The sequence below is a fragment of the Pimephales promelas genome, chromosome 18 (assembly GCF_988280905.1).
Source record: "Pimephales promelas chromosome 18, fPimPro1.hap1.1, whole genome shotgun sequence".
Taxonomy (NCBI): Eukaryota; Metazoa; Chordata; class Actinopteri; order Cypriniformes; family Leuciscidae; genus Pimephales; species Pimephales promelas.
In genome coordinates, this window is record NC_142786.1 from 9,146,279 (window position 1) to 9,159,332 (window position 13,054).

The 13,054-nt window shown below is 34.6% G+C and overlaps 1 protein-coding gene and 1 long non-coding RNA gene across 4 annotated transcripts in view; both read right to left on the reverse strand.

Annotated features, from left to right (window-relative positions):
* Nucleotides 1–113: 113 nt before the first annotated feature.
* Nucleotides 114–6,336, reverse strand: LOC148970905 (uncharacterized). The gene is made up of 2 exons (XR_016147237.1): nt 5,169–6,336; nt 114–295 (listed from the first exon to the last, which is right to left on the reverse strand). It is a non-coding gene; the product is annotated as an uncharacterized LOC148970905 (long non-coding RNA).
* Nucleotides 6,337–7,611: 1,275 nt separating this feature from the next.
* The window catches only part of atp9b (ATPase phospholipid transporting 9B), a 67,847-nt gene continuing 62,404 nt past the window's right edge, over nt 7,612–13,054 (reverse strand). For 2 of the 3 annotated variants that reach the window (XM_039678817.2, XM_039678819.2), the window contains exons 29-30: nt 10,730–10,762; nt 7,612–10,385 (exon numbers count right to left, since the gene is read on the reverse strand). In XM_039678817.2, coding sequence (XP_039534751.2) covers nt 10,249–10,385; nt 10,730–10,762 — 170 coding nt within the window. In that variant the 3' untranslated portion in view covers nt 7,612–10,248. The remainder of the gene's footprint in view (nt 10,386–10,729; nt 10,763–13,054) is intronic. The other variant, XM_039678818.2, reaches the window with a different exon arrangement.

Below are 13,054 nucleotides of genomic sequence, written 5' to 3' on the forward strand. Positions count from 1 at the left end.
ATTTAAAAGTAAGCTGATGAACATATAAAGTGCTTAAAGTAGAAACAGCAACAGCAATTTGAGGTGGTATTTACACGACATGGCCTTGGTTATAGAACTGCCCCCTGCTGTACCTTGGGGCTTCCTGTCTCCACTGAATGCTCTCTTTGACTCGGCTCAGTGACGGAATCCCCAAGTCTGTTTCCTGTTGTGTAAGGTTGTTGCCGGGCAACTGTGGCTGTGTTCCAGAGGGGTGGGATTTCATTGGCTCCCACAGGCTGAGTGAGCAAACACAGACCCTCTGCCCAGAGCTCCACTGTGGGGTCCAGACACAACAGTGACTGACTTATCAACAACACAGCGAGTTGAGCAACAAATGGCAGGAAAGTCATTTCAATAGATTTTTAAGAGAGTGGTATTGAGCAAATGCTGCCCTTGAGAATACATTCCCCAACTTTCATGTGACTCAGTAAACTCGGCAAAAATAATTACACCAAATCGTTAAAACAGAGACCTTTTCAGTCTTGCCTGAGAAGAATTCTGAAGCATTTTAACATCACTAAACACAACATTTTAAAGTACAGATAGATTGATACATAGAATGAAAGACAGTCAGACAGATATATGAATGATAGAGATAGACAGATAGATATGGCATGATAGACAGAACGATAGATAGAATGACAGATAGATAGATAGATAGATAGATAGATAGATAGATAGATAGATAGATAGAATGACAGATGGTCTGACAGACAGACAGACAGATAGATAGATAGATAGATAGATAGATAGATAGATAGATAGATAGATAGATAGATAGATAGATAGATAGATAGATAGATAGATAGATAGATAGATAGAATGACAGATGGTCTGACAGACAGACAGACAGACAGATAGATAGATAGATAGATAGATAGATAGATAGATAGATAGATAGATAGATAGATAGATAGAATGACAGATGGTCTGACAGACAGACAGACAGACAGACAGATAGATAGATAGAGAGATAGATAGATAGATAGATAGATAGATAGATAGATAGATAGATAGATAGATAGATAGATAGATAGATAGATAGATAGATAGATAGATAGATAGATAGATAGATAAACAGACAGGCAAAATGATATCTAGTATGATAGATATATAGAATGATAGATGGTCTGACAGACAGACAGACAGACAGACAGATAGATAAAATGGCACACAGACAGATAAACAGATAGATAGATAGTTAAACAGACAGAATGATAGATAGAACGATAGATATAGAATGATAGATGGTCCAACAGACAGACAGATAGATAGATAAAATGACAGACAGATAGATAGATTGATAGATAGATAGATAGATAGATAGATAGATAGATAGATGATAGATAGATAGATAGATAGATAGATAGATAGAAGGTCCGACAGACAGACAGATAGATAGACAGACAGACAGACAGACAGACAGACAGACAGACAGATAGATAGATATAGATAAAATGACAGATAAAACAGATAAATAGAGTTAGACAGACAGAATGATAGATAGAACGATAGAATATAGAATGATACATGGTCCAACAGACAGACAGACAGACAGACAGACAGACAGACAGACAGACAGACAGACAGACAGACAGACAGACAGACAGACAGACAGACAGATAGATAGATAGATAGATAGATAGATAGATAGATAGATAGATAGATAGATAGATAAAATGACAGATAAACAGATAAATAGAGTTAGACAGACAGAATGATAGATGGAACGATAGAATATAGAATGATAGATGGTCCAACAGACAGACAGATAGATAGATAAAATGATATATATATATATATATATATATATATATATAGATAGATAAATAGATAGATAGATACATAGATAGATAGATAGATAGATAGATAGATAGACAGACAGACAGACAGATTGATACATAGAATGATAGATGGTCCAACAGACAAACAGACAGATAGATAAAATGACAGACAGACAGACAGACAGACAGACAGACAGACAGACAGACAGACAGACAGACAGACAGACAGATAGATAGATAGATAGATAGATAGATAGATAGATAGATAGATAGATAGATAGATAGATAGATAGATAGATAGATGGTCCAACAGTCAGACAGACAGACAGACAGACAGATAGACAGATAGATAGATAGATAGATAGATAGATAGATAGATAGATAGATAGATAGATAGATAGATAGATAGATAGATAGATAAAATAACAGACAGATAAACAGATAGATAGATAGTTAGACAGACAGACAGAATGATAGATATAAAGATAGATATATAGAATGATAGATGGTCCGATAGATAGACAGATATAGATAAAATGACAGACAGATAGATAGATAGATAGATAGATAGACAGATAGATAGATAGACAGACAGACAGACAGACAGACAGACAGACAGACAGACAGACAGACAGACAGACAGACAGACAGACAGATAGATAGATAGATAGATAGATAGATAGATAGATAGATAGATAGATAGATAGATAGATAGATAGATAGATAGATAGATAGATAGATAGATAGATAGATAGATAGAATTTTCACTGTAGAAATAATTGCTGACAAATACAGCTGAAGGTTTTCATCAACAGAAAGTGCTTAGCTAAAGGAGTATCCCAAATCTGTGTCCACCTACAGGAAACACAATGCTTTGGAAAAACAGACACTCTAGAGACAGAAGAAAAACAGTGTGACGCGTGTTGTGCCCCACATGTGGCTGATAAAATAACACAACTGCCCCACAACCTCTGCGGAAATGTCCAGCGCACAAACACATCAAAGGGTGGAGTCTACACAGGCACGTGCAATGGATCTGGGTTATTTTAAGCAAAAGCAGGAACAGCAAAATTGAGTTTTGATGTAGAAGTGAAGAAAGGTAGATGGAGATATAAAGAGAAGGGGAAGAGAGGAAGATAGAAAGATAAGATGAAAGAGAAAGCATGTTAGTGTCAGTGGACCATCACATCTAGAGCGGGGTCGCAGTAAACCACACGTTTCCTGCACTACAGAGTGTGTGTGGGTGAGTTTGGGTGGAGAGCTTGATAACACACTGTCTGTGTGTTTCAAGGCTGATAATCTCAGTAAGTACAATAAACCAGTCAAAGGTCTGCACACACCTGCTCGTTCTTTATTATTACTGTTTTACACCAAAACAATTAAATAAGTTAAAAATCATTTATAATGTTACGAAGGATTTCTTTTTCAAATAAATGTTGATTTTTGACATTATCAACTATTTGTAAGAAAAAAAATATTATTTGACTTTGACATTAATAATAAGAAATGTTTCTTGAGCATCAAATAAGTATATTAGAATGATTTCTGAAGGATCGTGTGACATTAAAAACTGAAACAATGAGACTGAAAAATTCAGCTTGCCATCACAGATAGAAAAATAAAATAAAAAATAAAAACATTTTAAAACACATTCAAATAGAAAGCACATTTGAGATTGTACTATCACAATATTGTTCCCCCTTTATTTCTAATTAATTAAATGCAGCCTTGGCCGCAATTTTTTCAAAAACATTTAGCAAAAAAAAAAAAAAAAAAAGTGCAATGCTGCCTTACATATTTAAGTATGATCAATTTGTATATATATATATATATATATATATATATATATATATATATATATATGATACAGGTGAAAAAAATATATATAGGTGTACAGTACATATAAGATAAACTATAAAAAATAGTCACAATATCACATGGTAGACTTGGTCAGAATTATTGGCACCCCTGGTAAATATGATCAAAGATGGTTGTAAAAAATAAACCTGCACTGTTTATCCTTCATTCAAAAAATTCTCAAACATCTAACTAAAAGAATTGAAAGTGGGGAGAAAATCACATTATGAAATAAATGTTTTTCCCCAAAACATGTTGGCCACAAATATTTGCACCACAAGAATTGTTTTATGAGTAAAATATCTCTGAAGTATATTCCCATTAATATTACTTTTTTTTTTTTTTTAGCACACAAGGGTGACTAGGAACATGAAATTGTTAAGCTATGACTTCTTGTTTCATGACTAAATATGAGGAAACACAAAGGCCAAATATCCTTAATCATCCGTCACAATGAGTAAAACTAAAGAATATAGTTCTGATGTGCAGCAAAAGATTGCTGAGCTTCACAAAATAGAAAGTGTTGTAAGAAAATAGCTAAGGTGAGGATGCTAATATAGTGAGGATGAATCTATGAGTGGTCAAAGACTCTTCAAGGATCATAGAAGGAGAATTGCAGAGATTAGTTGATTCTTGGGGTCAGGAAAAAATAAATAAATAAATACATTCCAACAACCCCTACATCCCAACATGTTGTTTGGGAGGGTTTCAAAAAAAAAAATCTTGAAAAAACACCGGTAACACTTTATTTTGATGGTCCCTTTTGAATATGTTGATTATAAGTAAATTTGCAGCTACATGTCAACTAACTCTCATTAGAGTATTAGTAGATTGTCTGCTTAATATCTGCTAACTCATTATAGGCAGGCATTACAGGAGAAAAATTAGAACTGTTATCTTGGCAAAAGCAGATTGCAAAAAGTATTTAATAAAGAAGGATATATATATATATATATATATATATATATATATATATATATATATATTTAATATATTTTTTATAGCTATTTTTTTATATATATATATATTTACCAGGGGTACTATTAATTCTGACCCTCGTTGGATGCTTTTCCTTCACTATCTAACTGCAGAACTCCTAATTGACAAATCAAAGTAAAAATTCATGAAGATATTGATCTAATTGACATCCCTCAAAGAGACTAAAATAAAATTTACATTCATTCATTTAGCTAACGCTTTTATCCAAAGCGACTTACAGTACAATTGCTAGATATGTCAGAGGTCACACGCCTCTGGAGCAACTAGGGGTTAAGTGTCTTGCTCAGGGACACATTGGTGTCTCACAGTGGGAACCCGGGTCTCTCACACCAAAAGCATATGTCTTATCCACTGCACCATCACCACCCCATAAAATATAATAGAGTAAAATTGACAAAGCAGACTAAACACACTACAAGCAATAGTAAAAATTATGCATTTTTTACATGTGGGCAGAAACATGGGGTCACACAACTCTGAAAGCCTATTGTTGAACAGCAATCTTACCAGCAGATGTAGTTTCCATGTGGGCCCAAAGTTGGTCTTCAGTGAAAATGTGTAAATGCCGCCCTCTGGTGGTTAGAAGCAATACATACAAATAAATGTGTGGCTCAGTATGTTAGGTAGTGCTGTCATGTAAAGAATTTAGAAATGCAAGCTTATACTCACTCAAACTGCGACTTCCCATGTATGTTTGATGTTTCATGGTTTCCGACATTTTGAAATGAACTATCCATGAGTATGCTAAAAGAAACTAAAATATAATTTTTTTTTGTTATTTTTCAACAATCAGTCAGTGTTTAAGAACACCTTTTTTTACTCACCTTTTTGCTCACATTCTATCTATACTCTTAGCAGCAACAACAACAACAACAAAAAAAAAATGGTCGGTGGGCTTCTATACAGAAATTTTGACTCAATTTTAAAGTTTCTATTCAAGGATAAATGTCTTAAATGATGGAAAAATACTCATGTTTATTAGGTTATTTCATTTTTCTCTTAGTGGTTAGGTGCGTTCATGAGCTGCTTAATTAATACAAATTTATAAAAAATAAAAATCGATTAAAACAAAATTCATAAAATTATCCCATGATTTTAGGCTATTTATTAGGGACCATACATCAAACATAAATGTTCCCATTTGATGCAGTGTACCAGAGTTAGACACAGGCTAATTTACATCTGCAGTTCCCTGGTAGGGTACATTAAAACACACACACACACACACACACACACACACTACACACACTAAACACCACATCAGTGCGTACAGATTTCAGTGGTCTTCAGAAAAGATTTCAGTTGTGATTTAAAACTCTTAATGGAACTGCAGTTCTTTATGTCATCTTTTATTGCATTCCACGGTGTGGTGGCTTTAAAAGAAAAAGCAGATTGTCTAAAGGTTGAATGGCAAAAAAGGTATGTTACAGTCAGTCAAAAATAGAAGCTATTCTGGTAGATTTATCCCCTATTAAAATGCCCTAAAAGGTTCTATATGGAGCTCCTGACACAACCCTTCTATAGCCTGTAAAACCTTTTCTTCTAATAGTGTATATGAAGCAATCTACGGAAGCTTGTTTCGCCACTGAATGAACAATTAAAAAGATAATTGTGACTTTTTATCTCACAATTCTGACTTTTTTTCTCACAATTGCGAGTTTACATCTCACAATTCTGACTTTATTTCTCAGAATTGTGTGATATAAAGTCGCAATTTCGTGTTATAAAGTCAGAATTGCAAGATATCAAGTCAGAATTGCGTGATATAAAGTCGAAATTGTGTTATAAAGTCAGAATCGCAAGATATAAAGTCAGAATTGCGTGATAGTCTCAATTGCGAGATATAAAGTCAGAATTGCGTGACATAGTCGCAATTGCGTATTATAAAGTCAGAATTGCGAGATATAAAGTCACAATTGCATGATATAAAGTCAAAATTGCAAGTCAGAATTGCGAGAAATAAAGTCAGAATTGTGTGATATAAAGTCACAATTGCGTGATATAAAGTCAAAATTGCAAGATATAAGGTCGCAATTGCGTGATAGTCAGAATTGTGAAATATAAAGTCAGAATTTAGTGATATAAAGTCACAATTCTTGTTATAAAGTCAGAATTGCGTGATATAAAGTCAGAATTGCAAAATATAAAGTCAGAATTGCGTGAAATAAAGTCAGACTTGCATGATATAGTCGCAATTGTGTGTTATAAAGTCAGAATTGTGAGAAAAAAAAGTCAGAATTGTGTCGCAATTCTGTCTTTTTTTCTCACAATTAAGTCGCAATTTTGTCTTTTTTTTCTCAAAATTGCGACTATTTTTCAGAATTTCGACTTTATATCTCGCAATTGCGACTTTATTTCTCAGAATTGCAACTTTATATCGCACAATTGCGACTTTATTTCTCACAATTCTGACTTTGTATCTCGGAATTGTGAGATAAAAAGTCGCAATTATTTATTTGTTTACTCAGTGGCGGAAACAAGTTTCCATAGCAATCTTTTTAAAAACACAAATATTCAGTATTCATTTTCTAGCAATTCAATTACAAATGTAACGATAATAAAACAATCAAACAAAAATGGCTACAGAGTTAAAAATTCAGCCATTAGTCTGTAACTTGTTTGGAGCATAGAGTTTGAGACCAAATGTTGGGGTTTAGTTAATAACAAACAGTTAAGTTAATTTCCCATAATAATAAAAAAATAAATAAAACAACAACAAATCTTAAGAAGAACAGTTGAATGGTCAAGCTTGATAAAACTAGCTACATTACATACAGTCAATTTGATGCTAGAGAAGTATATTTTATATATCTAATAGTTTTCTCTTTGTGCCTATTAGTTCACCAATGTATACTGTGTATGTAAAAAGTGCTACCAAATATGGATGTATGATGTATTAGCACCACCAAAAAACATTCAGAGGCCTTAAAAGAAGCACCCACTGCACCACTTGGAAACATATTTCTCTTTAATCAGACATCAATAATCATTAAAATGTTAAATTATACTGCCGAAACCATCGTGCTGATGACAATGAGAGAACGCCCACAGTCACAGAAACACCACATTTTTCCATTATGTGTCAGTCAATAGAAAAAAAGCAGGAGAAACAAAAGCAAAATACTCAAATAATAAATAAGCTATTGTTGTTCGGCTGTTACGGAGTTAATTGAAGGTTTATATAGAGTAGAAGAAATCAGTGGTTTTCCTGAGTACAGTACAACTCCGCGTCTTCAAAACACAAACGGAATCCACCAGCAAGAAAGGAACAGCGTACGGCACACGTTGCTTGGCATTGTCTCATTCAGTATTGTAAACACACACTCACACACTCGGTATAGAAAATAAAGTGAATGATAAAACTCATTCCTCAAACCAGCTGACTTGTTTCATAAAGATAAGGCAAGATGATCTTACACATTATTGAGCCGACTTCACACCGTCAGCACAGTCAAAGCAAACAATAGTGAAACTGCGAAATAAATGGTGCCATTGTCAATAAAAAAGTAACTAATGATGAACAAGTGCCATAGGTGATATAAGAAATGCTAAATTTACAGTGCACCTCTAAGTAGCTTCGGACATCCTAATACTTTTTGTTTTCAGTTTTTACAATAATAATAAGTCATTCGTTTATAATACCAATCCAGCAAAAGTACATTCTTGTTTTCAATGACTTGGTGTTACAAGTCATGCAATCAATCAAGTTTGATTTGTCAAAACGTCGATTGTGAAGTTTCCACAATGTCATTTAGGATGTCAGGTTGAGAGGACCGTTGTTCCCAGAACAAATAGTTCCCGCTGTAAGAACACACGCTGTGCTCTGGTTTACATTTACACAGTTTTTTTTTTGCAGCAGGATCATATGGCAGCAGCAGCCACAGCACAACAGGAAACAAGAGCTGCCCGAATTCAACTTCAGTATACACTCATGCAATCAGAACATTCGAATCACAACCACAGGTATTTACCAAGCCCCGCCCACACAGATCCCATTAATAATAAAGTTAACGACGCAAAATGTGCCAAAATCAGATGGAAAAGTGCTGATGGTTATGATAATATTAATAATACTTTACGTTCATTAAAGCTGAAATTGTATCGTTATATACCAACAATAAAAAAAGAGTTAAAAATCCATAATCTATTTGATAAAAAAAAAAATGCCTTCACATACATTTATGGTAAGTAAAAAGTGACGGTTAAGGGACCATTCCAGTCATTCCAGTGTGGGTGACCTAAACAACCCTTTTATTCTATTTTGTCATTTTTGTGCTTTAGCCTTTTCAAGTACTCAATACTACTCATTGTTTAATCCTACAACTGTCCCACCATCTTTAAATGATGAGCACAGGAACACTCATATTAGTCATATTAGGCAAAGTTCATATATACAAACAAATCACATTATGTCACTGCATCATAAAGCACTTTTGGGCTGACACTTAAAGGAATAGCTTAGGCAAAAATGAAAATTTGGTCATTATTTACTCACCCTCAAGTCATTCCAAACAGATAGGAGTTTCCTTTAAGATTAAACAAAAAAGTTAAGACTGGGTTGCAGGTGCAATTTTGGAGGATGACCATTTTTCCAATGTATAGAAAAGAGCAGCGTGACCATTCTGCTAAACTTCTCTTTTTGTGTTCCACTGAAAATACAGCAAGTCATTAAAGGAGTAGTTCACTTTTAAAAAATTTTCACTTTTAAATAATTTACTCACCCCCATGTCATCCAAGATATCCATGTCATTCTTTCTTCAGTCGAAAAGAAATGAAGGTTTTTGATGAAAACATTCCAGGATTTTTCTCCATATAATGGACTTCAATGGGAACCAAATGGTCCAGGGTCCAAATGACAGTTTCAGTGCAAACTGCAAACTGTTCAAAGGGCTTTAAACGATTCCAGACGATGAATAAGGGTCTTATGAAGCGAAACGATCGCTCATTTAAAAAACAAAACAAAAAAAAAACGTTTAAGCTCAAATGGTCACCTTGCTCTGTTCTACGATGCGTGACGAATGAACAAATGAACGAATCTTTTCCAGAGTCAACTCGTTCATTTCTTTCATTGAAAGAACCAAATGACACGAAAAAAGATTTGTTCATTTTGATGAACAAGTTCGAACAGGAGAGTCACGAACGCACATCACAGAACAGAGCAAGGCGAGCATTTGAGCTTATAAAACTTAAACTTTGTTTTTTTTAAAATGAGAGATTGTTTTGCTTGATAAGACGCATAATCATCGTCTGAAATCGTTTAAACAGTTTGCACTGAAACTGTCATTTGGACCTTGAACCGTTTGGTTCCCATTGAAATCCATTATATGGAGAAAAATCCTGGAATGTTTTCATCAAAAACCTTAATTTCTTTTCGACTGAAGAAAGAATGACATGGATATCTTGGATGACATGGGGGTGAGTAAATTATCAGCAAAAGTGGTGACATGAGGGTGAGTAAATGATATTTTAGGCTGTTCATTTTTGGGTGAACTAAAATCAGAAGTTTCAAAAGTGTTTGATGTAGAGGTCACATGTGCTTATAAATGTGTCTTGCATGCCTTTTGACACACCGTGACGTATGGAAAGCTCAGGAGGAAAGTTTGGAATAACTGGGAGGTGAGAACTTCCGCTTCAGGTATTTGATGATGTAGAGCGGCAGGCAGCTGACCAGCGTGATGACGCACACCTTCCACAAGAACGCCCGTGTTGTGATAAACGAAATATCTAAAGACAAACAAATCATAAGATGAAAATCAAACGCCAGGGTCAAAGTGAATCTTCATGCTCGTTTATATCATCAAGGCGTACGATAGCGCCTTTTTTCACGTGTTACAAAAAAAACAAAACAAAGAGGCTATGGACGAAGTGGATGGGATGCACTGCAACGATGGAATGTTCTGAAAAATGAGTAATCACGGGGTAACGGCACATTTGAATGAGTTCTTCTCATCCAGGGGCCCACACCACATTAGAGTAAAACCCGAGGGAGGAGAACGGATATGTTTGTGGAGGCAGGAAATGATAGCTGGTGAAACAACAGAGAGAACACAGGGGAAAGACAAACCTACCCAGGAAAGCTCCTAAGGTCACACGACCTATGCCTAAAGCACAGTCACAAAACAGAGATGGAGAGAAGGAAGAAAGAGCTTAAAAGTTGAGCTTACAGTGAGTGCACCAGTCTGAACTAATGTGTGTTTAGTTGAAACACTGAAACCGGAGCCTATAGGGCATTTGTTAGAGAGGACATTTTCACTTATTTGGCCTTTTATTTATGTGTGAAGGAAACAGACCAGTGGATCAAATCATTAAAGATGAAGAGAGGCAGACAGAATAATATTCAAAAAATAAATAGACAAAAAGACTACATTTAAAGGGTCAGTTCACCCAAAAATTAAAGTTATGGCATCAATTCCGTTCATCTTCGGAACAAAGTTTAAGATATTTTAGATTTAGTTCGAGACTTTTCTGTCCATCCATTTAAAATGCATGTATGGTATACTGTACTTGTCCAGAAAGGAAATAAAGACATCATCAAAGTAGTCCATGTGACATCAGTGGGTTAGTTAGAATTTTTTGAAGCATCGAAAATACATTTTGGTCAATAAAAACAAATAAAAAAAAACCTACGACTTTATTTAGCATTGTATTGTCTTCCGCTCTGTTGTCAATCCGCTTCAGTGACGCTGCTGACGTGTAATCCGGTGCGTCCGTGTATTCGGCTTCAAATAAATATGGCTGGGCAAAAAAAAAGCAAGTCTTCCTCTGTGTCGAAATCCTTAGACATGTTTGTGAAGATTGTTTTGTAGAGCGTGCATCTCCCTCAGACTGTAAACGAAGCTCGGGCGCATCGAATAACACGTCAGCAGAGTCACTGAATGCGAATTGACAACAGAATACAATGCTGAATAAAGTCGTACTTTTTGTTATTTTTGGACCAAAATGTATTTTCGATGCTTCAAAACATTCTAACAAACCCACTGATGTCACATGGACTACTTTGATGATGTCTTCATTTCCTTTTTGTACAATGACTATACCACACATACATTTTCAAAGGAGGGACAGAAAGCTTTCAGACTAAATCTAAAATATCTGTGTTCAGAAGATGAACGGAAGTCTTACAGGCTTGGAATGACATTAGGATGAGTCATTAATGACATCATTTTCATTTTTGGGTGAACTAACCCTTAAAAAAAATAAATTTTGTTTTTTACAATTACATTTATTTATTGTTTTAATTTACTTAATTTATACTACTACTACTAACAATATAATATACAGTATATGCATATACACACACATACATACATACATATACAGGTAGGTAGACTAGTAAGAAATAAATCAATTAGGTAAGAAAAAAATATATACTTTTTAAATTTATTTTAAAATTGTTATATATAAATGAATAGAGATAAACAGACAGACAAATAAATGGATGGATAGGTAGACAATATAATAAATTTTTTTGGTTTGAATTTACATGTACAGTGCATGGATAATTATTATGCAAGTTGATTTTCTGATCATATTTTTCATCTAAGCTCATTTGACAAATTCCAAACCACATCAATATTAATAACTACAATTAATTAGGTATTACATCATTAATAAGAGAAAAAAAATGCCTTATATTCAGGTGTGGATAATTATAAGGAAGATTTTCTTTTAAATGTAAAATGGGATACAAAAAGATTTAACTCGCTCTGAAAAGCCAAACATTATTAAATGCTCAAGACATGAGAAGAATGCAATACTAATGCACTAGAAATTGCACAATTAAGGTGTGACCAATGGACAGCAAAACGCTCATTGGTTCAGCAGAGTCATACAAAATAAAGCGACACGTGAAGGCGTGAAAGCATTAGGAACCTTTTAGTCTCCCGTGCCAATATTTTTCAGACCTGCAACTGGAGTCCTACCAGGATCTCAGAGACTTTGCAAAGGGAAAGAATCCTGAAACATGACCCACGTTTAATAATCAATTACAAACTTAAGCGTGAAACACATGAAGACTGTTTATAGACAACCTATCTGTCTGAAGACTTTATAGACAGATAAGTTGAGTGTGACTGTTGAGGGACCAGCACCAGTTCAAGTCAGACAACAGCAGCGGTGGCGAGGGAGTCCTGCTACTAACAATGAGCAAGACTTGGACTTAAAATCAACTCCCAAAGCTTACTGCCAGATAAACTCTTCAAACAGTGGTACTAGAGGATGTCCCTCAAGAGTCATTCCCAATCTGTCTACAAAACCAATAAAAATGTATTTCACAACACTTCAGCTTGTGATTCTTTTTAAGTGTGGGTCATATTTCAGGATTCTTTCCTTTAGCAAAGTCTCTGAGATCCTGGTAGGACTCAAGGTAGGTTGCAACCAGTGTTAGGTAAGTT